This window comes from Peromyscus eremicus, chromosome 12 (assembly GCF_949786415.1).
Source record: "Peromyscus eremicus chromosome 12, PerEre_H2_v1, whole genome shotgun sequence".
Taxonomy (NCBI): domain Eukaryota; kingdom Metazoa; phylum Chordata; class Mammalia; order Rodentia; family Cricetidae; genus Peromyscus; species Peromyscus eremicus.
In genome coordinates, this window is record NC_081428.1 from 60,198,642 (window position 1) to 60,226,163 (window position 27,522).

Consider the following 27,522-nt stretch of genomic DNA (forward strand, 5'->3'; position numbering starts at 1 on the left):
GTAAATTCTCTGCCCTCCTCTTTGTGATCAGGGAACTGTCTCATGAACGGAGCTGAGTATCTTACATAGTAATGATGCTCAAACATTATGTATAGCTAAGCTGTCATGTGGATGCCCTGGGTTAGGCAAGGCAATACTGTCCGCAGATTTTGAAAGGCCCAGGCCCCAGAAGTGTGCTATTTAAGTTGCTGGGTTAGAACACAGTGCCAGTGAGTGACAGGTAGTACTTCAGCCAGAGGACCCAAGTTAACATCCCTAGAAGAGTCAAATCCATACTGCATGCCTCTGAAGCAGTATTGTGAGGCTTTCTCTACACAGTGACACCATAAATCCAAGTATGAGGAAACATCTACCAAACCCAAAGTGAGGGGCATACAGCAATGTAGCTGTTCTGTCCTCATTAAAAGTATACGGATCATGATAAGCCTCGCCTGTCTGTAAAGGACATCAGGAGAGTTGGTGGCATCTGAACAGAAAGCATGCTAAAGTTCTGTTTTGTTCACTGTACTATAGCTGGGTAAGAAAACAGCTCTGCTTTAAGTCAAAAATAGATTGAAATATTTGGAGATAAAGGGAAATCTATGTAATTCATTCTAACATCAGAAGGGAAGTTGGGTATATAGATTCTTTGTAGTAGTCTTGCAACTTTTCTCCAAATCTGAAATGATGTCAAAGTAAAAGATCTTGAAGAGCCACTGCTGGTGAGATCGGTCTTGTGAATCGCAGCCCAGCAGGGCAGGCAGTGGGCTTCCCCAGCCATGTGTGGTTTAGTGTTGGCTCTGAACTGGGAGTGAGGAGGCAGGGACAGGCACAGGGGTGCTTGTGTGTCAAGAGCCCTGTGCTCACGAATGCAGGAGGAAGTTGCTTTTCTCCAAGTCCTGGGAGTGGGTCCTAGGGGAGGCCCACTAGGCGCAGGTACTTGAGAAGCGTGGCAGTAGGCGCAGGTACTTGAGAAGCTTGGCAGAGGCAAAGACTGCAGAATTTCCGATCAAGTGACGCCAGGAGAGTCTGAACCTTCACATTTCCTTTCCCTTACATGTGTGCACGATTGTAGATAACCAAAAAAGGACACTGAAAGCAGGCAGTTGTTAACCTTCAACCAGCTCCTTTTTCCTCCAAGAGGTCAGTTTTGTCTTTCTTGTCTCCCTGTCTCCTAGGAGAATTTCCACTTCAGCATTTGGGTTAAGCAGCACTTAATGACAGCCTTAAGCTTTCCAGTCACCCTTCCTAACTCCCCCCCTGTCCCTGCAGAGAAGCCTCTGGAAGTTACTTGGAACAAGGTTACTCCAAAGGGCACCTTAGCACCTGAATCCAGGCAGGCTTCCCATAGGCTTCTGGGTAGGCTTTCATGGGGTGGCTAAAATAACTGAACTGGACTGTAACTTATCTCCTACTTGGGCCTTTACAACAGGTTTTGGATTTGACCAGCAACTCTGATGTCAGGACACTATCCTCGGGAGTCTGATTCACATGTGTATCCTATGCCAGCCACACTGAGTCCAAGGACATATTAATAGTAATTTGCTAAATGCTGCCTTCCCTCTGGAGTCAGCACTTACACTGGTGTATTAAAGGTTCTGAGAAGTTCCACAGTGAAGAAGCAAGTGACTTAATTTAGGTTGTCTTTAAAAGGGCAATACCTTGGCCATCTTAAGGAACACAGGAAACAGAAGTCTATGTTGATAGCTACATTGTGAAGTCTCAGACCACACTGACAATGACTTTTTCTTAGAGGTCTTTGGCCCTAAAAATACCCACACTCCAATGCTTTATCTTTTCTTGCCCTTCACTGTTCATCACTGGCCATGTAATGACTAAAAAGTTTGTTCACAGGGTGCAGAGATGGGTAATACTTCTGTCCTCAAGGGCATTCCTCAGCAAGGAAACTGTAAACTAGCATTTATCAGTGCCCAAGGAATGGCACAAACGTACTGTCAGAGAAAAGGACAATGGCCAGGTGTAATTGTTCAAATATCCTGGATCAGCTTCAGATGAGCGGACATGTAAAGGGTAAGGTGAGCCAGGAGAAATGTAGCATGGTTGGTCCATTGGCCTGAGCGATTAGACCAGAGTGGAACCTTCATATGGAATAGTGATTTTCAAACTTAAGATGCCCTCAGATCCCATGGTGAGCCACCCCCACAGCTTCTGACCTGCCGCAGGACCCAAGACTTTCCCTCTCTGCTCAGTTCCTAAGTGGTACTGATACTCCTTGCCTAAAGACCATAGTTTGAGAACCTCGCCATTCCCATGCCTGGGTGCTCAAGGGGCTGAGAGGATGCACTCTAGCCTGACCAAGCAGCTGAAATGACAGCCTGACATTTAGTGATCAAATGGGTTGGAAGAGTGGCTGAAGAAGGTGGTGTGGTTGCCATAGTAGCAGAGGTGTATCCAGTGGATGCAGAGAGGCCAGTCCGGAGGCTGTCATGGAGTTGACCCAAGTGGATGAGCTGAAGGAGGGCAGTGACTGACAAAGACAACACGTGAAGATGCCAGTGCAGAAATCTTGGTGAAGAGCCCATGATAGGCAAGAGACTGAGTTAGCCTTGCCCCCCTGTGGGAGTCGTTTGTAGCATGTGGTGCGGCAGTGTTAAACTTGTGTGTGCGCACGCTCTCAAAAGGAGGAAGGGAAGGTGTTGCTGTGTGAGTCAGCAGGCTAAGCAGTGCTTTGGAGAGCTTGTTGAACTGATTTCCAGGTTGGTGTGAAGGCTTAGGATACACACTAGACCCAGGAACAGCCCTATTTTCCCAGGGAGAGCCAGCTCACCTGTCAGGTCTGCAGCTTGGAAAGGCAGCAGATGGAGAGAAGGAACCCTGATGAGGGCCACCCCAGCCCTGGAGCTTGACTGGTACCATGGTGGTGATGGGATGACCTTCACATGCTCTCTAGAGATGAGTTTCAGGCCACCTCATCTCCTGTTTATCTACTAATTCCTGTCGTCCTATCAATAACCTGTAAGTATAAACTATTATTTTGTTTCTGAATAAATTTTGTTGTATATTTTTTAAGATGTAGGACACAGCCGGGCGGTGGTACCGCACGCCTTTAATCCCAGCACTCGGGAGGCAGAGCCAGGCGGATCTCTGTGAGTTCAAGGCCAGCCTGGTCTACAGAGCGAGATCCAGGAAAGGCGCAAAGCTACACAGAGAAACCCTGTCTCGAAAAACGAAAAAAAAAAAAAAAAGATGTAGGACACAATTTTTATGGGATACCTATAGATAGTGACATCGTTACTATGGTGAAACAGAAGCCTAGCCATCGTCTCAGAGTCACCTCTTCTTTTACGGCAAGGACAACTAAAGTCTACTCATTCGGCAGCAATTTTATTAATGCTAATCCCGACATTGTGCCTTAGACCTCTAGACCTCACTTGAACTTAGCCAAAGGGCCGAAAGCGATTGGACCTCTAGACTTATTCATCCACGGATCTGTCACTTCAGAGCCCCTGACCTTCATCTCTCTTCTTACCTTAGTCTCACTCCCTGCACCGAGTAGCCACTGTTTGATTCTCTTTCTCTGATATATTTGCTCCCCTCCAATACACACACGCATAACTTTTTAAAAATTTCTCGTTTAAGTAATATACTTGTTTTCTGTGTGTGGCTTATTTCATTTAGTCTAATGTCCTTCAGGTTCATTCATACTGTGACAATTAGGTAAATTTCCTTTTTAAAGACTGAATTATATTATATTACATAAATATATGCATAATATGTATGTGTTGTACATTTGTCAAAAACCCACAGTTTTCCTGTCTTGATTATTGTGAACGATATTACAAGGAACATTGGGATACAGACATGTTTTTAAGGTTGTGATTTCATTTTCTTTGGTATTTCCCCAGAAGAAGGATTGTTGGGTCATAAGAGACTGCCCCAAGAGAGCGGCTTGCTGGGTTGTATGGTATTTCTTTTTGTTGGTTTATTGGTGTTGTGTTTTGTTCAGATTTTTTTTGGTTTTTAATGCTAATATGGTGCGTCCTTTCTTAGGTCAGAATTGGTGAAGCTGCACCATGTTCAATTATTGGCTCATTTGAACAGTTCTTAAGACCTTGAAGCAGTCTGGAAGGAGTTTGTGTTCCCTTTCCAGAGTGTGTGGCCAGATCCAGGAGAATGAGATGGGTGCAGAGGTTGAGGGAACATCTAGAATATTTACCCTCGGGGAGCAGCAGAACAGTGTTCACTGCCTTCTACCTGATGTGATGAGTCAAGTGTCTAAATCCACCACCAGTCAGTGGAGACAGGGGCCTTTCCAGCCCTCAACTTCCAAAGCCAGCTAGATGGTGTCCCAATGAAAAGGAATCGATATGACAACATGTACATGTCATGGAGCCTTAAAGGTTAGGACATACTTGTTGGGGAAGGATGGGGTTCAGTGCCCTCTGAGGGCTTGCCTTTCTCCACTTCTGTCTCAGAAATGATGCAAGGGAAACTGAGGACAGGCGCTTGGGAACTTTATCATTGTCCCTTCTGCTTCTGGCAGCAGCTCGGCAGGAGCTAAAGCATGGGATGAAGAGGGTTGAAGTAGTGGATGGACAGAGTCAGCAGTAGCTGAGGGGAATCTGGACTGAATTAGGACACAAGTCAGGAGCCTCCCACGGAGATGGAGTCAGAGGTGTTGACTCTTCCTCTCAACTGTGAAGACTGTCGGCAAAGACTGTCCTGTGAAGAGATGACATCACAAAGGACTGTGGAGGTAGAAGGATGCCTGTCCTGTGTAGGTGCCGCTGCATTCAGAATCAGTTCTGTGGCTCCAGTCTGCATTCTGGGGGCCAGAACAGCAGCACGGGCCAAAGGAAGGTGTCACTAAGTGGAAGTGAACTGAGACGGAACCCAGGACCGAGGATTCAGGGTTCAGAGTGGCCCATGATTTTGTACTCCAATGAGGAAAACCAGACACCAATGTTAAGCGTGTAGGAATTTAAATATACAACATTTATAAAGATCCCAAGTCTCAGTAAAGAGTGATGGGCTGGTAGAACACTCACTGGAGAAGAGACTCTTGAAGTTAGCACAAGAACTTTGGTGCCATCCGCGAGAGCAGGGTTCTGCATTGTGTGTTTGAGACCTGAGAAGGACTAAGCATGGGGAGGGATATCCTGTGCCATGGCGAGCTTGCCCAGTGCAGGCTAAACTGCAGAGGGATGATTGCAATGGCAGCAAGTGCCCATCACCACGAAGCCAGGTTTCTCCCTCTGCTTCAGTTCCCATGGCAGGCTCCGTAGCAGCTTCCTTCATTCTCCAGCACTCAGCGGCCTAGGCATCATGATGCCAACCAGATGGTTTGCTGGGAAGCCAGCCACACCAAGAGCTGGTGGTACACAGCATCAGGCCCTCTGCTGAATACGTAACTAGGGCTTTGGCTTTGATGAGCATACCCCTAAAAGACCTGACCAGCTCATTATCGTAGGCCACGCAGAACATACTCATACTGACTAATAGGTCTGTGTTGCACATGCTTACACACACACACACACACACACACACACACACACACATATATAATGTATGTATTTATCATCCAGAGAATTTTTACCCTTGTTCTGACTGTCATATAGTCTTCTCTAGATGTCCAGTCCAGTATGAAAAATACTAATAGGTTACTTCTAGAAAGACAGAGAAAGCAGGGATGTCTGTGTACGTACTTTTTCTGCAGGCAATGTATTGACATAACCGGCCTTACAGCTCAAGGTGTGGAAAGCCATAGGCTAGATTTACAACTCTTTCTGTATTATTGGAGCCAAATTTAGGCCAAAGCAGAGAAGGCTAAAGGATCTTTCTGTGAACATGTCACAATGTTAGGAATCTTTGGGGTTTTCTATTTTAGCCATTGGAGTCAAAGTTTCTCATACAATATTATGATAAATACCATATTTATATGCTTATAGACCTGATGACCATCTAGAGCAGTGGTTCTCAACCTTCCTAATGCTGAGACCCTTTAATACAGCTCCTCATATTGTGGTGACCCCCCAACTATAAAATTATTTTCATTGTACTTCATAACTGTAATTTTGCTACTGTTACAAATTTAATGTAAATATCTGTGGTTTCTGATGGTCTTAGCCAACCCTGTGAAAGGGTTGTTTGACCCCCAAACGGGTCAAAACTCATGGGTTGAGAACTGCTGATCTAGATTACACATGTAAAAGTTAATATCGAGAAGCTAGACATGTGTGGTGGTGTGCACCTTTAACTCCAAGCACTTGTGAGTCAGAGGCAGGAGAATCTCTATAAGTTTGAGGACAGCTTGATCTACAGAGTGAATTCCAGGCCAGCCAAAACTACACACCAAGACCCTGTCTAAAAAACAACAACTAGATCCTGTGTGTTTTAGCAATGATACATTATTATACATTATATGGAGACACGATGTTGGTGTGATTGAATGCAGTCACTGGACTGCAGAAGAATGGATTGAAAATGAGTTTTCCAACCTTGAGAGGTGTCATTCAGCACAGTATAGGAAGTCCTCCAGAAGTCACCTTATACATACATAGACTCTGATAAACATTCCTCATTCTTCTGTTTCCCAGCATACAACTCCTAAAGTCATTGGAATCTCCAAAATAGTAATGATTCTTAGCTACTGGTGAGCTAATGATGGACTGGTGCCTGGCAGTTCCTCCCAATGGGTTCAGGTCACCCAAATACCACGGCAGGATTACAGAGCTGGGATTGTCAGCCTCACCCCATAACTTCTGGGGAGAGGAGAGGGGCTAAAGGTTATGTTGGCAGCAATTTGGCTGATCACATCTATGGAATTAAGCTTCCCTAAAAACTCCGAAAGAGAGCAGAGTTCCGAGAACATTTGGGTAGCCTGATGCGAGCAGGTGCCTGGGAGACGGTCCATCTAAAGAGGGGATGGGAGTGTCACCTTTAGTGTCCTAGAATCTCTTAGTTTGTGTCTTTCGATAATCTTCTATAATAAACCAGTAAGCATTGTTTCCCCGTGTCCTGAGAGCCACTGAAGTAAATTAATCAAGCCCAAAAAGGAGGTTGTGGGAATCTCAATCTGTGACCAGTAGATAGAAGCATGGGTCAGACAACCTGGGGCTTGTGATTGGCATCTGAGGTGGCAGTGGAGAGCAGATCCGGGGACCGAGCCATCAACCTATGGGATCTAATGCCTTCTCTAAGGCTGACAGTGCCCCAAGTGACATGAATCGGGGGTGCCTAACTGGTTCCATGACAGGACTGATTGCTTGGTGTGTAAGAAACAACCGTGTGTGTCTGGTGTGAGACGTGAGTTGGGAATAGAGAATCGGAGTTCGTTTTTTTCCACTCATGTGTTCCTTGGGTTTCAGTTTAGCCCTTTCAGTATACTGTTTTGGTCCTTGGGGATGCTAAACCTAAAACTGGTAGAATTGTTTTCTCTTTGTGCCAAGGAGATGTAGTCCTCTACCTGCCATGGAGGGAAACTAAAGCGAGGCTCCATTAATGTTTTGTGCTTGGAAAATCAGAGGTGGCAGCCCTGTGGCTGCAGCCCTGAGACACTTGTGATCCTGGGTGGCATGCTGCAATGCTTGGCAACTGCCTCCAGAAACCTCCAGCCTTCACAGCAGGCCATCAAAGGCAGAACTTTTCTTCAGATGTAACATAAAAGAAGTATGAATAGAAACTTCATCACTGGGAGGCAGAATTTAAGAATGAGCTGTGTTATATTAGATGTAGCAAATTTCTCCCATTGTCTGCTACCACCTCTATTCTTTACAGTAGCTTGTTTTGCTTGGTGTGGGCAAAGATGGTGTTTGCCTAGACAGGACGTTAGGATGCCTGCAGTGAGCCTGCACGCACGTGCGGTCCTGGCTTCTCCCAGATTTCATCTTCTGGGCAGCAGACAGCACTAGCCTCTGAGCTGCTGGACTCATGCTACACAGTGACTAAAATGTCTGGAATGACAGAACCTTGGCCCCAGGGGGACGCTGACAACACCGGCGGGCAGTTTTAATCTAACTGATTAAACATCTGAGACCCTGACCTCCGGTTGTTCATCTGCCATAGCCTAAGTCCATCAGAGCTCCTGTTCTGAGGGTGACCCACGGAGAAGGAGGAACTTGGCATCTCTAGGGAATGACCCATGTTAAAGTTTCATGTGCTGAGTGAGCTAGGGAGATTTGCAAGTTGCAAAATAATGTCTATATTATGATTCTATAAAATACAAACAAGACCATATTTGCTTATATAAACAGCATGGATGTGAATGAGGCACACCAACCTCAGAATTGACTTTTGCTGTGGGATGGGGAAGAAGGGTATGACACTGTGAAAATAGACGTCTTCTGCTAATTCCGAAACATTTCATATTTTTAAAAAATAGCTGAATCACATATGCCAAAATGTGTACATTTATAATAACTAAATGATATGTCATATTTTCTCTATTTTTCTTTATTTAAAAATATTTCATAGTAAAATTTGCCTCAGGAAATTAGTTATTTTTAATCTTGCAAACAAGTTGCAGCTGGCAGATCAGGGAGTCTCGTTGACTACAGTGTCCACGGTTGCATTTGTCTTCCCACTCACTTGACACCTGTCCTCAGGCCAGTCCCTAAGGTCGGAGTAAAGAGCGTGCATTGATCCAAGGCCCTGAGTGGTCGAGGGGTGCCTGGGTTCTGGTCCCAGCTTTGTTACTAGTATGCGACAGTGGCTTTGTCGCTTGACCTGTTTTTTGAAGATAGTTTTCAACACTGAAAGTTTATCATTTATACAATGTATGTGTAAGTTTGTATTTAAAATGCTGAATACACTAGCAACTAGATAGCCATACCATACTCATGGAGGCTAAAGGAATATGTGGGATGAACGTACAGAGAGGAATAAGATTGAAGGTGTGTATTGCAAACGCAAAGTCTGCCCCTGACTACCGTCCTTGGCTTGCTGAAGTACTCTCATTTTCTATTTCCTAACGTCGGAATCATAATGCACGTTACCTGCCCCACCTCTGATGACTGGGTGAGAAACAGCGTTATTGTTGAGGTTGATGCAGATCAGCCACAGGAACTGTTCTATTGGGAACTCGTTTGGCTAATCGCAGCCATTTTATAGAGATGGTGAGGGCGTATACCCGTGAAGAGATGGTTAACTTGGCGGCTGTTTTTTTGTCCAATGAGTCCACATTCTTTCATAACCAGGCATTTAAAGTGACTTAGGCCAACCAAGGTGGCGCACACTTTTAATCCCAGCACTCAGCAGAGGCAGGCAGATCTCCGTGAGTTTGAGGCCAGCTTGGTCTACATAGTGAGTTCCAAGCCAGGCAAGGCTGTGTAGTGAGACCCTGTCTCCTCCACCCCATTTCCCTCCCCTCCAAAAAGTGATCTGAAAATGGCTCTGTCTTTATGATAGAGCACTGGCTAGAGGATGAATCAAAAATCGCTTCCAACTTGGACTTCCCATTTTGCTTAGACCACAGTCAAATGACTCCTGTTGTTTACCTACAACACACTTGAAACAACGTTGAGAATATTTTGGATTTTTTCGTTGTCTTTACCCTTGCCATTACTTTATACAAAAAGCATAAAAAGCAGAAACCAGTAGCAGCGGGGGAAGAGGAATGGCCATTCCTAAGACACAGTTGTGAATGTCAAAGCCAGGCCGTGATTTGCCCTGGAACCTGGTCTGCTTTGGTAACGAAAGAAAAGTTAGTGTGGCTGAGCCTCTTGCTTTGCTGACAGGGCACATGCTATAAATCTATGTTTGGAAACCCTGGAGTCAGTTGCATCCCTGGGGGCCTAGTGAGTGAGGAGAACCTGCCACTTATCTGCAGAGAGGTCCTGTTTCTTTCTATCAGTGCTACTGCAGATGCTTATCACCCATACCAAACACTTGAGAAATAATGTCAACACATGCCAGACCACAGCCAGTGAGGAATTTTCTGAGATAAGATTACATCTTTGTCCTTAAAGAGGTACCAGTGAATCCCCAGATGTTCCCCGCGCGCAGAGCAGCCCGGTAGGTTCTCCTTTGTACCATGGAATTTTAGGAGATCTGTGTTTGTGCTTCTAAAACACACATATTCTACTGCTGCTTTCCAAAATATGCACAAATCCCTAAGAGTCCCCAAGAAAGGCCCCAGCAGGGCCAAGGCTCAGCGAGCCCCAGCATGGAGCTCAGGGTCTCAGACCTGAGAGATGCTGGGAGCAGCTCCGTATTGGCAAATGCGTTTTCTTTTTTTTTTTTTAAAGATTTATTTATTATGTATACAGCATGTATGCCTGCAGGCCAGAAAAGGGCACCAGATCTCGTCACAGATGGTTGTGAGCCACCATGTGGTTGCTGGGAATTGAGCTCAGGACCTCTGGAAGAGCAGTCAGTGCTCTTAACCTCTGAGCCATCTCTCCAGCCCCGGCAAATGCATTTTCTAACTTTATTTCAGGATTTTCTTTTCTGCTTCATTAGCTTCATCCAAGCTTGAAGGTTTCCAAGACCAGATGAGATCTCTTGTCCAAGTCTAGGGCAGAGTCACCCAGGAAAATGTGATTCAGTCTCAGAGTAGGTGTGAAAAGTCACTAGAACACTGTTTAAATATTGAGCCATTTTCTTGGTTTAAATACCAGCATACAGACTGGAGCTGAGGTGGAGGTCAGCTGTCTCAGGACCATGGCAATGATGAGCATTCATGACACAGTCACCTTTAATTTGTCTCCCAGACACTAAGAGTATTGTATTCCCTAGCCTGAGCACATGGTCCTCATAGGGACCATCTGGATTCCAGTCCCTTCTTCCCAAGATAGTTGTATAGAGTTGCCCGATTAATTTGAAAAACAAAAACTACTTTTTTTTTCTGTCCCGTCATTTCCCACCAGAATCTTATAATGAAGTTCATATTAAATTTATTATCTAATGTCTCCACAAATGTTTCCTTCCACCCAGTTTCTCCCCCACTGATCTTATTCCCTACCAAGGCCTTGGACTGGTTAACTTATTTCCAGCTCCCTGACTGTGCATTTGTCCTCGTTATCCTACCTTTGGGGAACACCCCCTCCCAAACGTCTCTTCCCTTAAACCTTTCCAGGCCAGTCCCTCCTACACAGATATGACCCTCCCCTGAACTTTGCTCACTTATCAGGCAAGTCTGGCCATACCAGCCTGCTGGCGATTAATCACTCACTGCTTTGTGAAAACATCTTTATCTCCTGTGCTCTGTCTTGACATTCTGTCCTCCTTTTCTCTCTGTCCGCTCCTCTCCGCCGTTGTGCATGGGAGTGTGTGTAGCTAGACGAGAGGTCAATGAAAATGCAGCCTGTGTCTTGTATTTTTAGAACTCACTGTCTACTACATTCTCCGTGACATTGTTACTGGTTAGTAATTCTTGCTTGGCACTTGACTGGGTGCCAATATGCTGGTGTTACTATGCAACATCTAGAAGTCTAGGGAGCCTAGGTTTTTCAACACCAATAGAACAAAAAAAAAAAAAAAAAAAACAGCGTCACTGGCTGGTTGATGGTGGCACACGCCTTTAATCCCGGTACCCGGGAGGCAGAGGCAGGTGGATCTCTCTGAGTTCGAGGTCATCCTGGTTTACAGAGTGAGTTCCAGGACAGCCAGGGCTACACAGAGAAACTCTGTCTTAGAAAAACAAACCAACAAACAAAAGAAACCAGCTTCACTGAGCAGTAGGAGCTGTAATGACACCTGAAGCAGACTTTAAAATCTTGTCCTTGGGTTAGTCATGATATTTTATAGGCTAAACTCTGTATATCTAATGCTGGTCTCCTCAAAGATTAGCAGGTATTCAGACGTCAGGAACTGGAGGAATTAACTAGGGATTGTCTTACATGCGTCTCCTGTGCTGTGATTTTCCTAGCTGTCCCACTCCAATAGCGTGGCTTCCCTGGGTTTGCTTTGCCTGTGGTCGGTGGAAACTGATGTACTGGGCATGGAAAGGCATGAAGGGCCAGTAGCAAAGTTTATTGCTCAAGTATGGCTGAATTGCATACAGATCTCACCCTGTCCCTGGGAGCTGTATGTCCTTGGGCAAATTGATTGATGTCTTTAAATGGGCAGTTTCCTCTTCCCTAAAATGAAGATAATCAGACTACCCCCACCCCACCCCCATGAGCCCATGATGTTGTCCAAGAATGAAATAAGATGGTCCGTGTAAAATGCTTAGGCTATTGCAAGTTCATTAAAACATTGAGATAGTCAACAAATGGCGTGGCAGCTTACCGACATTATGCTGATTTCTCCTATTTAAAAACAACAAAACAAAACAAACTCTCTTGATCTGCAATCATTGTCCCTTTAAAACAAAACAAAAATTCTCGGTGCACTCTGCCACCTTCCTCTTTCCCATTCTCTGCCACCCGGTGTAATCAGGCCGGCCCCCTCTGTCACACTACAGCTGCTTTTCAGCCAACTTGCCAGTGACGTCTGTGTAACTAAGTTGAAGGCTCAAGTCTTTGGTCAGTACCCTTGACCTATCGAGGAGTGTTTCACACAGCTGACTTCTTCCTCCGTAGGAATGCTTTTCCACATGCAGCCTCCATGGCCAGCTACTACTCTCGATTCCCCGGTCTCTCTGACATTTCCCTTGTCTTCTCATCCTCCTGCTTCTTGCTGAGGGTCCAGGCTTCTCCCTCCCCCATGCTTGTGCCCCTTGGTGTTTTCACTCGTGGCTTCCAGCGCCATCGCTTCACTGACAAACCCCGGTCACCTCCAGCCCCCAGCGCTGTCTGCCCCGAGCTGCAGACGTGAAGTCCAGCCCCTAGTCAGCTTGTCTGCTAGGACCCGTCTAAAAGCATCTCAGAGATGGCCACCGCTGGCCTCCTTTCTGTCTCCCCTCTAAGCCACTCTTCCCATGCTCTGTCCCCCCTCAGACACTTTATCCTAGTAGTTGTTCTGGGTAAAAATGAAGTTATCCTGACTCTTCTTGTTCATATGTCATGCAGTCTGTCAGAAAGCTCTGCCTGTCCTGCTGTCAAAACATGTCCAGAATCTAATCCCTTCTGATGGCCACTGGGACCATCCCCTAAGCCACCAATGTCCCGCAGCCGAAAGGAATATGGTGGCCTCCTAGACAGTCTGTTTCTGCTGTCCTCAATTAGAAATAAGAATGACATTTTAATCTATATAATAGAAGGTATCCATCCTCTAAGAATTTCCTTTGCAGGTAAAAATCAAAGCCGTAATAATAATATTTGTATTGTATTATTAATAATAATTATGATATTAATAATAATAAAATAAGACAAGTCCTGGTGGTCCATCCTGTTTGCTTCACTGGTCTCCATGGTAACACCGTTCCCCTTCTCACTGCACTGATACCATCCCTGGCGTACCCCACATACCACCTTCGAGCATCTATATGTGCTCACTTTTGCTTGCTGGAGTTGCCCTGTGTCAAATGGCCACATGGCTCGTCTCTCACCATCATTAGGACTACGTGCAGATACCAAGTCCTGAGACTTGGCCTGAGCTACCATTAATGGTCGCCCTCCATTCCTCACTGCATTTCCCACCCTTATTATTATTTTTTAAAGTGTGGCTCTTCTCATTATCTATGATGCTTTCCACGTTATTTATTTTGTTGCTGTCATGGTCTGTTGTGTTTCCCACCGGAACCTAACCTCCGTGGAGGCAGGAGCCTTTGTCTCCGGTGTGTTCCTGTTTCCATAAAACCTGGAATGGCTTCTCACATGTGAACACTGAGCCAGGGTCAAATGTTACTGCTGTCTCTTGCCTGGTCCACAGCTGGCCGTGACCTTCTGCCTGAGGACCTACCTTCCTGAGGATGAAGCTACTTTAGCTAGCCGTTCAAACGCCTGTTTTAGCAGCTTCTGACGTAATGTTTCGGTCTGTCCTTTCTCCTCAGATTCCTACCCTCATTCCTCGAGTGAAAATGGAGGCAAGTCCGAGTCTGTGGCCAATCTTCAGTCTCAGCACTCCCTGAACTCTATCCACAGTTCCCCGGGTCCCAAGCGCTCCACCAACACCCTTAAAAAGTGGCTAACCAGCCCCGTGCGTCGGCTCAACAGCGGGAAAGCAGACGGAAACATCAAAAAGCAGAAAAAAGTACGCGATGGGCGGAAGAGCTTCGACCTGGGATCGCCTAAGCCTGGGGATGAGACGACCCCTCAGGGAGACAGCGCTGACGAGGTACCTAACAGGGCCGACTCTCGCCACAAGACCTCTGGCATGCTTCCCTCACGGTCGTGTAATCAAGCAGATCGACCGTGTCTAGTACTGTGTCATCTTGAACTTTCTCGAGACTTGACTGCTTTGGTTGGTGCCCCATTCAGAGACTGAGAAACACTGAGACTATCAGGTAGACAGAAAGGAAGATCAGAGATAGGTCCTGACCAGAGAGGAGGCAGCTGATCCCCTGCCTCTACTGAGGATGTCATCAGAACTGGCCAGATAGAGAGTAAGAATGCAAGGCTTGGCACTGCGTCCCTCAGAACACCAGAGGCTGAGCTGTAGTCAAGTGTTTTGACTACCACCTGTAAAGGGTGCTGTGGATCTCACGCATGGTGATGCACTCCTTTAGTTCCAGCACTTGAGAGGCAGAGGCAGCTGATCTCTGAACTCGAGGCCAGCTTGCTCTACGTGTTGAGTTCTAGGAAAGCTAGGCCTGCACAGTGGGACCTTATCTCAAACAAATAAATAAATGGATGGGTGGATAAATAAATAATCAAATGAATGAATGAATGAACAAATAAATAAATAAAGGTATCGCAGAGGGATAGCTGTGAAGAGTACATGAAGGTCACAGTGGACAAGGTTTCAGCTCAGTGAGGAACTTTGATCGACAGCTGGTGATGATGAAATGGGCCATCAGGAGATCTTCTGACCTCACATTAGTCACAGAGAACTGGGTTTTAGCCAAGAAGCGAGGCTGGATAATCTCTTGAGTTCTCGCAGAGCTGAGAGTCTGTAATGAAAATATAAGCAATGCGTTCTGGCTTGGGGAATAAAATGCCTGTTTTATCTGCATAACTAACCTCTTCCAATGACTGGTGGAGCTAAGAGAGTCTTCTTGGAGCATAATCGACTCCACCTTGTACTTTTGTTCTATCTGCCATTTCTCGAGTTGGAAATGGCAGAAACCTTGCTGAGATTTGGATGGTAGTTTAACAGCCTTTTGGAAAAATTTAAAGTTAGTCCTGGCATGGTGACACATAACGTTCCTGTAATCCCAGTACCCAAGAGGCTGACATAAGCATCGTGAGTTCAAGACTAGCCTGGACTCTTGAGGGGAAAAAAAGTGGGGGGCGGAAAAGGAGGGAAGAAAAATTAATTTAAAAAGTTAGTCCTTTAACTTTGTACCTTTCTATTTCTTCCTAAGGGGGATAAAAAGGTGTTTCAGTGTCAAGTCCTGAACTTCTGGCTTCTTTTGTTGATGTAGCGGTACCTAATGGTGTCCTTTTGTTCTAGAAGACCAAGAAGGGTTGGGGCGAAGATGAGCCAGATGAAGAGTCACACACACCCCTTCCTCCGCCCATGAAGATCTTCGACAACGACCCCACCCAGGACGAGATGGTAGGACCTCCGCTGAGACTTCTCTTCCTGAGTATGCGAGACGGGGAGGAGTACTGCCCTCCCCATTAGTGCTTTCCCCTGGAGGACCTACAGTGATGTAGATGCTGTTGGTTAGTAGGTGTCCTCTCCCACAGTTCCAGAGGCGTGACCTTGTTCTGGGCAGTGGAGGGAATATTCCAAGTCCGGTTAAAGTAGGAATCTGCCTGGAAACGCACGCTGTTGGTAAAGGGTCATGGTGCTATATTTGCAGGCAGCAGATCCTAAAAGGAACTGTTGGTCTCGAAAAAAAGCAATCCGTGAGGGTTCCAGGTGTCAATCACTGTGTGATGGCTGACGGATAACCTGTGTTTTAGCTGTCTTCTGCATTCAGCTCTGAACGTCTAATTGCAGTCGCTTCTGCTCGAGACAATGCCGTTAAAACTCTGGCTGCCTCGGCCTGCGGAGTGGAGCCGCTAGTAGTGGAAGGGTCTCCTCAAGCATGGAAAAGTAAAGCATGCCTGTTGCCCTGGCCCTTTGTTCTGTAAAATGCCCTGTTCCCTGGTGTTGGAAAGGTCCCTGTCCAATGACATGCCCCGGCACTTAGGTCATTCTGCTTGTTTGGAGTGGAGGCTCCATTCCAGTGACCGTGACTCCCAGGCACTGACCTGGAACATGTGGGGCCGCTTTTTGTTCTTTTGATACAGGGTCTCACTATGTAGCCTTTTCTGGACAGAAACTCACAATGTAGACCAGGCTGGCCCCTGAGATTCGCAGAGATCCACTTGCCTCTGTCTCCCTAATGCTGGGAGGGAAGGCATGGGCCACCGTGCCCAGCTGGAGCTTCTACTGTGTTGTCTGGCCTTGCTTCCCTCAGAGCCAAGCCTGCTCTCCACTGGGTTTTTCTTGCCTTCTGAAAAAGTGGTTTGTACTTAGGACTCTGGTCATTGACATGGAAGTTCCAGCATTGGATTGCACTTCCCGTTTTCTTCCAGAGTGTTGTTTTGTGGTGGTCGTGGCAGCTGGCCTGACTGTCTCTGGCTCTCACTGTGTTCTGCCCTGTGTCCTGTACTGGAAAAGCCTCCTTGGAGTCAGCAGGCCAAGCGTGTATATAGTATCAGACTTCTGATTCTGGGTGTTCCGGCATTTTTTAATTTTGAGTCTGTCTGCTTTGCATTTGGTTGTTAACCTGCAGTAAATATTCAAAGTCTTGCTCTGTAGGCTAGAGGGACAGCCAGGGAATAAGATGTGGCTGCCTGCCATGATACAAACCCTAAGAAGCACACACTTGTGTTTCCTTCCACAGAGATGTGTGGACCCGAGATTCTAGGGCCAGTTGACTCTGGGACATTGGGAAAGAAAACAACAGAAGCATGACATTGTGCCCAAAGTGATGGCCACAGGCAAAGACACCTGCCCTTCACCTTCATGGGAACTAGCTTCCCCACCCACCCTTGTAAAACATCCTATGAACAATACTAGTGTGTGTGTGGGGGAGGGAGGGGGTTGGAGTTCCCAGGTTCCATTGCCTGCATAAAACAGAAAGGTCACGAACCCTCTCCTAGTCCCCTCAAACAGTTTGTTAGGGATGAATGGGTGTTAGGTAATTCCTGGATAATTTTTAACTAAGGATACAGATTACGCCAGCATCTATGTGGTCCTTTTCTTCGTCATACGTTGTACCTTGCAGTGGCGGTCCCATTTTAGAAATGTCAGCTCTCTCCCCAGACTGGCCTGTTTGATTTTAGTCCACTGGGTTTTTGTTGGAATATCTGGGATTGGGATAAGTCTCAGTACTCCTAGCAAGTAGAGTGGGGTTTATTAAAACAATTTTGGTTTTTGGAGACAAACTCACTGTGTAGTTCTGGCTGGCCTGGAACTCGTTTTGTAGACCAGGCTGGCCTTGAACTTGCTGCAGTCCTCCTCCCTCTGCCTACTGAATGTTAAGATCCCAGGTATGCCCCACCAGCCCCGGCAGGAACTTCTTAAAGTCCAACCATGTAATGTCTGACTCCTTCGTTCTCCCTGTCATCTGTCCTTTGTTCCTGTGCATGGATGTTTCCCACTTACACTGTGTGTACGACACGTGCTTTGTATCTGTTCCCCGCTCTGTAGAATCTCATCAGTTTTACCTGTGCAACTGTAATTTCCGTAGCCGGAGACTATTTTATTACTTTATGCTCCGTAATTGTCATGACCGGCCCTGTGTGTGACAGCCTAAGGTGTTTCCGGTCTTTGTGCCTCTGAGTAATACCCCTGAAGATCACTGTGTAGATCCAGTGTCTGTCCTTCTGACATCCGACCCTGGAATGAGTTCTCAGAAGGAGGATTGCTAAATCAAAGATGGTAACTTGGTTTTCCAAACCAAGAAAGTTTTCCTGCGTTCTCCCAAAAGATAAAGAAGAGTGGTGTTATATCTTTCTTAATTGGCGTTTATTTGCTCTCCTCCAATCTTAGAAGCAAAGACTTGAAAGTCCTTTTTGGAACTCTTTTCCTAACCTGAAGGGGGAAAGTGAAGCCCGGTCAAGCCCAGGACATAGCTCTTTCTATACTCATGGTCATTCTCCTCATGTCCCAGCCTGGGAACACCACTGCCCTCCGCCCCGATCCACTGGACCACTGGAGAGTTAGCCATCTCTCCCCCAGCGTCCCCTCAGGAGGGTGGAAGATGGGAAAAGCAAGCAGAGGAATAAACAAAGGCGACTGTCCTTCAGTGTGTGGGAGAAATACCCAGCCATTGTACAAACAGCCACCACACAGAGCTCTGCCGCTGGTCCAGGGGAAGGACACAGAGAGACCTGTAGTTAAACCTCCCTTTGCTGTGAGCAGGGAAGTCTCTGGGAGTCCCAGCACGTGGCACACAACTCCTTTTAGTACTTACTTTGGGGAGCCTTACCAGGGCCGTGTGTGTGTGTGTGTGTGTGTGTGTGTGTGTGTGTGTGTGTGTAAATGAGAAGGACAGGGAGGGAGAAGATATGGGGAGAGGTGTCCAGCTTGCTCGACACATAGTGATGATCCCCAGCTAAGGCTGTAGCAAAACAAGGACTTTATCTCCTTCACACACATTTGAGGCTGGAGTAGTCCATACCTTCCAGACCATGGAACCGCAGTGGGCTACCACAGAAGGCTGAAGTCCTGATCTCCCTCACAGCAGTTCCCCATCAGTCTGCATAGCCCTTGCCTGTGGGTTTCCTGGGGGGATTCAGCGACCCCTCCCCTCAGCCCTTAAGGAGAACCAGGCCCACCCGTACTTTGCCACTGACCAGAATTCCTAAGAAGGGGTATGGAGGCCTCCGTATACCCGGCTGCCTGCCCCTGTCTCCTCCGTCTGTCGACTCTGTCCTCTGAACCCAGAACTGTACTTTCCTGGCCTGCTCCAGCTTCGGACTGTCTGGCTTGCTTCCTGACTGCTGTTCCTCATTTCTGGCTAATCTGCTTTTCCTTTGCTGTCCACTGTCTTGCAGTCCTCCTCTTTGCTAGCAGCCCGGCAGGCTGCCACTGAAGTACCTACTGCTGCCGACCTTGTCAGTGCAATAGAAAAGTTGGTCAAAAGCAAGCTGGTAAGTGGGCACCCTGGAGGCCATTGTGGGTCACGTCTCACCTCCGTGTGGCTCCCAGGGCCTCAAACCAGTCAGCCGAGTTCTCATTTCACTTACTCCTACTGTAGAATCATTTCATGTAATGGTGGTTTCTTAAAAAAAAAAAAAAAACCCATGCTCCAGGGGTCCTGTCAGCTTTATGTGGGGTCCACATAGGGAACCCGCAAGACCTTTAGGGTTGAGGTGCATGAAAGGTGGAGAGTTTCCAGAGCAAATAAAGATGCCTCGCTGAAACTGACCAGCTGGTCCCTAGACACGTGGCCCTCAGTCACTGACTGATGTATCTCAGGCTAGCCCTGAAGCCAGTGTCATGTGCTGCTGAGACAGAATATGGATTGGGCTTTTTAAAGAACCAGGCAATTTTGTTTGGAGACTTTGTGGTTTACCAACTCTTAGAAGTTAGACCACTGATTATAAAAGAGTAGGGGCATGTGTGAGTAACCTTGCCACGAGAAATTAGGGGAGTCAAAATGTATCTCTGTCACATGGGGAAAACAAACACAAGCCACTAACGACTGGTCTAGCCTATGACTGTCTTATGGGCCAATCATAGTACCAGAAGGAAGGGCAATTAGCCTGAGCTGGCTCAGGATTTCCGTGGTGTGCTCATGCTCGTCCCAGGCAGGTCACTCGGATGGGGCTGTCCCTCTGGCCCCGTATTTTTATGAGTGTAAGCAACAGGACAGCAGTTTGAAGCATCTTTGGCTTTTACTGCGATTCTCCTCTGTCTAACTTACCATTCTTCCACCGGACTTCTGCTGGGAAGGTTTGTTAATCATCACCACCAACCCCCCTCCACTTGGTCTGGGGCTTGGAGGACCGTGGAGCATCCTCTCTCAGGCCAGCTGTCCCACCTCATGGTTGCGACTAGAGAACAAATGGTATTTGTAAGTGGTGGCTTTGGGGAGGCTGTCCACTTTCCTGCCATCTCTCCCTGTGGATTTTGCGGACACTACATTGACTTTACAAAGTCATACGCTTGTTTTTCTTCTTCGGAGTTCCTGTCACCCCCCATTTCTCTGGAATGTTCTCCCTCTTATTTTTGCTTATCTAATGCATAGGAGTAGTCCTTCAGGGTCCCACCCAATCTCATCTCTCACAAAGGCTTCCCTTACTAGTCCTGGCCAGATGTCCTCCGAAGTCTCACTGCAGTTCCCACAGCTTCATGCTGTCAGAGACAGTTCTTACTGTTAAAATAGCTGAACGTTTGCATTTGTGACTTTTCTCCCCCGCTCATAAGTTATTTGAGTTAGTATACTTTTTCTTCCGTTAATATATAGTAGTCTTTACACCTAATAAGTTCTTCATGGACACTTGTTCCAAAAATTCCTATCTGCTTCTATTTGGGGTGACCTTTACCCTGCTACTCACTATTGCTAGTCTTCACACTGTTGGTCCCTGGTTTATGTGATCAGTTTATGGGTCCAGTGTTAGAGACATGAGCAAAATTATTGAGATGCCCCACAGAGGCAAATGTCCCAGAGAAAAGGGAGTATGGGGTGAGGTCAGAGTTCATAGGCCCAGTCACTGGCTCTCAATAAACAGCTACACCTTTCTGTGGTGAGTTTACCATAAGAAGAGCATTAGCTTCTCCCACCAATAAATACTTCTTGAAGATCTGCACGGAGCCTGCAATCACAGAGATGTCTCTAGCGTAACGTAAGAAACCGAACCCATATGAGTGAGGAGGCAGTGGTTTGGTTTCTTAGAATTCTCTCACCAAAATTTGATTCTTTCTCTTTTCCCCTCCTTTCTTTCCCATAGCACCGTGGCACAGCCATGGAGCAACCCACTGTGGTGTAGCCACAGAGTAACAGTAAATGGAGGCTATTTCAGCCATGTGTGAGAACACTTAAGTTGCATTTTTACCTCTGAGGTATATTCCCATTGGTTCCTCATTAGCTTTTCACTTTAAAGAAAGAGTCTCAGAGTCCATAAAAAGTTCTGGGTTAATTTGATGGAGCCCAGCAGCATAGGGGGCTGACAGAGTAGCCAGTGGTCTCACAGACTTGTACAGTTAAAGTTCTCAGAGTGTGTGGCGACAGTAATGTCACAGACTTGTCCCGTCAAAGTCCAGTGTGCAGGTCAAAAGCCAATGGTGCCATTGAACTCCAAGCCATTCGGCCACACCTTGATGAGCTATGTGTGAGTAATCTATTCATTTCTAAATGCAGTCATCTAGCATGTTCTTAAAAGAACGGGAAGGGCCCTGGAGGAAGTGGCCAGTACCACGTGGTCCATCCATATTATTTAAATGACAGCTGAAGGAACTAAGGTTTGGGGAGAAGCATGTGAGGAGGCTGTCTTCTAATACCTGAAGTGCTGCTGTGGGAATCAGAGGTTGGTCTGACACTTGCTCCAGAGGACAGAACCTGGTCCTAGAGGAAGTTATCTTAGTGTGGTATGAGGAAGAACCAACAGAGCTCTTTCCAGTTGAGTCTGATTCCATTTTACAAGAGTTTATTTTGGTCTAGAGCCTATCTGCTTTTCTCTATTAATTGTTCAAACAATGATATCAAATTCACTTAGAACTCATGTGGCTCCCTAGCTCTACCCGAGGGCTTTGAGATCTCCCATGCCCTAGGTCCAAGGGCTGCACCAGTACAGCCCTTTGGTCATGGTTACACCTTGGTTCCACATCAGCTGCCCAGAAGCTGCTACTGGAGGATGCAAGTAGGGTTCACAGGCTTGCCTCCAGTGTAGATAAATCCCTGGAGAGTCTCCACCAGTAAGTCCTGGGCATGATGGACCCTTCAGAATTCTTCCTTGCTGGCTTTGTCTATAGCCTGGGTATTGGTTTACCATGAGAGCATGCCCACACCTCCCTGGGCAGAGCTTACTTTTCCTGGGTTCTCTTGAACTCTGAGCCAGAAAGAAACACTTTTTCTGCTTTCCCCCATGTTAGTCTTTGCGGGGGAGGAGGGGTTGCGTTCAAGACAGGGTTTCTCTGTGTAGCCCTGGCTGTCCGGAACTCACTCTGTAGACCAGGCTGGCCTTGAACTCAGAGATCTGCCTGCCTCTGCCTCCTAAGTGCTGGGATTAAAAGTATGCACCACCATTCACCCATGCGAGTCTTGCTATGACTTTTTTATTCTTTAGCAGCTATGGTTCCTGTAACTGGTAGCAAGTTTGTGAGGAACTGGAAAGTGAAGGTTTCAGTCCTGTGCTTCTACTGATAACAGAGCCCCAGAGAAGTGACTTGTCTACTCGGGAAAGTGACTTGGTCTCTTAGGCCCCTCCTGATGATGATGAATCTGTTGGCCTGATTCTAATCTCAAGAGAGTAAAGATGATTGCATAGGCATGGCCATACTTCACACACTGATAAGCAGGCATCTACAGATGTTAGCTCTCAGGGCAATAAAAAAGAACTGTGTTGTCTCTGGCTTCCAAGACCTAGTGTGGGTGTGTGGAAACTTAGTACTTGTCAGCCAGGAGATTGGTGATGGGTGACTGTTACAGGGAAATAGTTTAGTAGATGATTCCATTTGTTTTCATTCTACAAGTCTAAGGAGCCATAGTTTCCTGGCCGTGTGAGAATCTAGTGTCTATTACTGTGGCCTTAGAGCCCTGTGGGTTCTGCCAGCTGCCTGGTACACAGGACTGAACCTCCAGGAAGAAAGCCCCCTTTTAGTGCTTGTTATAGGTGGCACACCCAAGCACTTCACTCCACTCTCACGGCCTGGTGGACGTGTCTTGATAATCCCTCACCTCCAGGGTAGCAGGGCTGGCCAGTGGTAGCTCTAGTTTGGTCTCCCTGGTGGCCTGAGAAATGGACACGTCGGCTTCAGCAAGACTACCCGCTGGCTCTCCTGCTTTGAGAGCACTCACCTCCTCAGGGTAGCCTCGTGGCAGAATGTGGCTCAGGCCAGGTTATGTCTGTGTCTGGGTTTTGCCATCCCTTTACATCAATCAACGGTTCAGTCAGGAGTCCTGTAGAGTTAGCACAAGCTCGGAATCTAGAGGAGATGAAGCAATGGCCCCGTCATATCCATTCTGGTGGTATATGTTTTCAGGAACTGGGTCGTCTAGCACCCTTCTGGTAAGGCTTCCTAAGGTTCAGAATAGGAAAAGTTAGAATTCTAACAAAAATTTAAAACCGCAAATCACCATCCTACAGTTTCATTTGCCTGGAAATCCCACACCTCAGTTTTCTCACTGTGTAGATAGATGCCCTGTAGCCAACCCTAGTGAGAATGGCTTAGCACTGATGCTTTTTGTTGGGGGGATAGTCTACAAATCTTTAAAAGTCCGTTAATGTCTAAATGAAGCTTTCCAACATGAGGTTCTGGATGCATGTATGTATGTATAGTAAAATGTTCACTATACTGAGAGGCAAGTTAACATTGCTGTTATTTCACATGGTTATTTTCTGTGTGACAAGAACTCCTAAATCTATTTGATGAACATATGTAACATAATGTTAAGTGCAGCCTTCAGCGTGTGGGTTATATCTTTAGAACGATTTATGCCACACATCTGTACCCTGGTACTGTTGAGTTCTATCATCCGCCCCTCCCCCGCCCTCCCCTCCCTCCTCTGGTAGCCTCTGTTTCATTCTCTAACTCCATGTAAACTTGACTCTTCAAAAAGATTTCCTGTATAAGAGAGATAGTGTGATATTCTTCTCCCTTGTCTGGCTTATTTCATTTGGCATCATGTTCTTCAAGTTTATCCAAAATGTGGCAAGTGGTAGAATTTTTTTTTTTTTGGTTTGTTTTGTTTGTTTGTTTTTTGTTTCTGAGACAGGATTTCTCTGTGTAGCCCTGGCTGTCCTGGAACTTGCTTTGTAGACCAGGCTGGCCCCGAACTCACTGAGATCCACCTGTCTCTGCCTCCCGAGTGCTGTGTTAAAGGTGCACACCGCCATGCCCAGCTGGAGCGCTGTATCTTATGGTAGTTCTCATTTTCATTTCTTTAGGAACTGCATCCCATCCTTCACTCCCACCAACAGCAGGCCAAAGTTTCCTTTCTTTCTACTCTCACCAACCAGCATTTGCTTTATTTCCACTTCCGCTTGTTCCCTCTCTCCCCACTTCTTCCCACCCAGTATATAATGCCTATCCTAAGGGTGTGGCAACGAAGTTTCTATAATATTAGCATGCTGAGTGGTGCTAGGCCAGAGACTACCCTGTTATCTCCTTGGATGAGCCTTGATCTCCACTCAGTAGGCCACAGCATAGTCCCTTGAGGCCTGCCCTGCACCCAGCTTTGAAATCTCAGCATGGAGCCTTCTTTATAGAGTCCACGGTCTAAGATTGATGCTGAAAAGCCCCCTCCCACCTGCGCAGCTGCAGTCAGTCCCTCCTGGATGTCAGTTTGGCATCTCCATGTGATTGTCAAAGGGATGCTCTCCCTTTTGAAACAACGTTATGAAGGCATTCTATGCTTATGCAGGAAAAAGTGGGACAATGACAAGGGTCTAAACAGAGATCATCATCTGGATACACTGGGTGTTTCATGTGTTTCTTCCAGACTCTTGGCCAATAACGTAATCATAGTATTTAGGTTTTAAATCCTACTCTCCTTTGCTGTTCAGTCAGAGACGTTTTCCTGTGGCATGAAAAGCTCTTTGGAATGTTGAGTGATCCTGCTAAAACTGAAATCCAATGTTGCTCTCCTGCTCAATGCCACAGACACGCTCTTGAAGAGCTCATCTGTGTGTCTCCAGGATCTGACTTACTCCTTGTGTCTTCCTTCTCTAGCGCCCACTCACCACCCAAGCCCTCCACCCCGCTCACTGGCACCCACTCCCACTCAGTAGCACACACACACACACTCATTAACACACACACACACACACACACACACACCATCTTCTGCCAGTCCCTCCCCTCACACATCCAGTTCTACCTGCAACAGGTTTTCAGCTCTCCCCACGTGGTCTCATTCCATGACCTTTCTCACAGTGCAGTCCCTGCCAGGAATGTTCTCCTGTTGCTATATCCAGTGACGTCCTTTTTTTTTTTTTTTTTCAATACCTCAGAATAGCCAGTCCTTCATATCCCTGGATTCCTTTTCTATGGATTTACCCAAGCTCAGGTCAGAAATCTTAGGTGGAAAATTGCATCTGCACTAAACATGTATTGACTTTTTTTTTCTTGTCACTGTTCCCTAAGCAAGACAGTGTAACCATCATTACATGGTATTTACATTATATTTTAGACTACATATAATGCAGAAATTAGTTAACTATATGGGGCATGAATATAGGTTATAGAAACTCAAAGCCATTTTATAAGGGACCTGAGCATCCCTGGATTTGGGGATCCCGGGGGAGTCTGGAGCAGTCCCCCAGAAAACCAAGGGATTGCTTCACTGAGCTTCACCTTTTCCACAAAGTCCTTCGCTGCTCTTTGCCTCCCACTGTGGACACCTGCCCCTTTTGTTATCCTACATGGTCCTTCTGTCAGGACACCCGATGTGGGTTAGGTTATGGAGGTCTGAGACTCATCCATCCTCATTTCTCCAGCATTTTCAAGTATTCAGCATATGAACAGTAGATGCTGGATTTTTTTTATATACAAATAAGGCATTGATTACAATGCTGTGTAATGGATAATGTGCAGAGGAATGAAAGAGTGCTTATAGGAGCAGAGGGAAGGCATGTGACCCAAGACCCAGTGACCAGGGAATGTGCGTTTCACCAGGACAGTCGCCTTCTTCCATTGTAAGCTGTCTATTTGAATCCCCTTTGCATTTCTAGCCCCTGACCTTGGACTAGCCGTAGAAACCTGAATTGCTCCTTCCTTGTTCACGTTTCTTTTATCTGCTGGATGCTGTGGTCCTAAACCACGGGTGGGGCACTGTGGAGACAGACTGGCAACCACTGGCTCTTTCCTCCTGGGCACAGCACTGATGACAGGTCACCCTGGTTGCCCCAGGCTGGATCCCTGTCTCTAACTCTAGCCCAGGCAGCTGAATTCTCATAGGGGGGTCACTCTGGGATTACTATACGCAAGAGAGCCGGCTCCCTCATTCCGGGCAGGCCGCCCATCATGAGAACTAGGCCAGATCCTTGACTTCCCTCTCACGGTGCCACTCTGCTGACTGCCCCCGAGTTCTCCCCATGAGATAACTGGGCTGCTTTCTCACACAAAGTGAAGAGAGAAGGGCAGATGTTCCTCTGTGACCCTCTGAGCTCCTCAGAGGCCCTTCGCTCTGTAGACAGATTGGGCCACGCCAAGCTGGTTGTGCCAGGCACCCTGGAGGCAGTAGTATAGGCCTGCTTGCTGGGCCTGGCATACGCCTTCCCGCCAGCCAACAGACCACAGAACAAAGGCCACAACAGGACGGTGGGAGAGATGGAAGTAAAAGATACTAATCAGATCTATCACCAGCTGGGTCCATCTGTGCTGGAGCCTGTCTCTGGGGATGGCACCGGGGACATGCACTGGAAAGCTGCCTGTCCCCTGGCTTGTCGAGCCTCCGCACCAGACATTCTAATTTCCTTAATAACAGGTTACAAATCCTGTATCTATAAATGTAGCGAAACCCTTCTCGACCTTTCTTTATTTTTAGCCTATACTGCTGCTCTGGATATATAACAGCTTCCACGGTTGATTACTTGTTCTGTAAACACCTTTACGTCAAGTGGAAAACAGTTGTCTCTCTCAAGCTGGAAGACACCCGCTGTACTTTGAATTCTAGTGTTGGCAACAGACTCGTGTTTGACCCTTGGCACAGTCTTTATCAATCTGGGGAGTGGGGGAGAAGGCTGATGTCACTGTTCAACATCAAGTTTTGAAGACTCAAGTCTTAATGTTCTCCATCTTTTCTCCTATTGGGTACCACATTTGCCTTGTTTCCTTTCTCTGGAATGTTCTTTCCTGCCTCTGTTTGGCTTCCGTTGAAATACAGCAGCTAAGAGAGTTAGTGATGGATGCTCCCAAGTGGAGACTGTTGAAGACCAGGCCACAGCCTTTTAGTCTACCACTTCGTGGTTGGCACCTTTTGACCTTTGTGACTCGTGTCTTAGGACTGGTGTTTCCAAAGACTGCTAAATGAAGCCTTTAGAAACCATAGGGACTGACTGGTGTGGACAGGCACCTTGGGTAGTTGACATTTGTCTTCCGTGCTTGTGTTACAGATGCCCACCTCGACCTTGATCTCTAGGATTACTGTTTCTCTGCGTTGCTTCTACCAATCCCCAGAACCAAATGCTCAGGGTCATTGGGTGGTCTTTTCGCCCAAGGTCCTTGCATGGCATACAGCTCAGCTCTCAGGCTCCGGGAACACCGCAGAAGAAGAGTTGGAAAGAATGGAAGGGTTGGGAGATGGGGTGGGATGTTGTAATACGTTGTTTTCTAGACATGGTATTGCTCTTGCACCCATGAATTCGAAGCAGTTATGGTTATCTGACAAGACCTGTACAAGATTGGACCCAGCAACATTTCATCATGAAACGGGAAAGGACTCGTGAGCCCCCATGTCTGACAACTATTAACAGTGACGTGGGGGAGATGTCA

General features: G+C 46.8%; 1 protein-coding gene across 1 annotated transcript in view; it reads left to right on the forward strand.

Annotated features, from left to right (window-relative positions):
• Kalrn (kalirin RhoGEF kinase) overlaps positions 1–27,522 on the forward strand; it is a 604,693-nt gene that overhangs the window by 520,812 nt on the left and 56,359 nt on the right. Inside the window, exons 35-36 of the mRNA XM_059277711.1 lie at positions 13,814–14,097; positions 15,376–15,480. Coding sequence (XP_059133694.1) covers positions 13,814–14,097; positions 15,376–15,480 — 389 coding nt within the window. The remainder of the gene's footprint in view (positions 1–13,813; positions 14,098–15,375; positions 15,481–27,522) is intronic.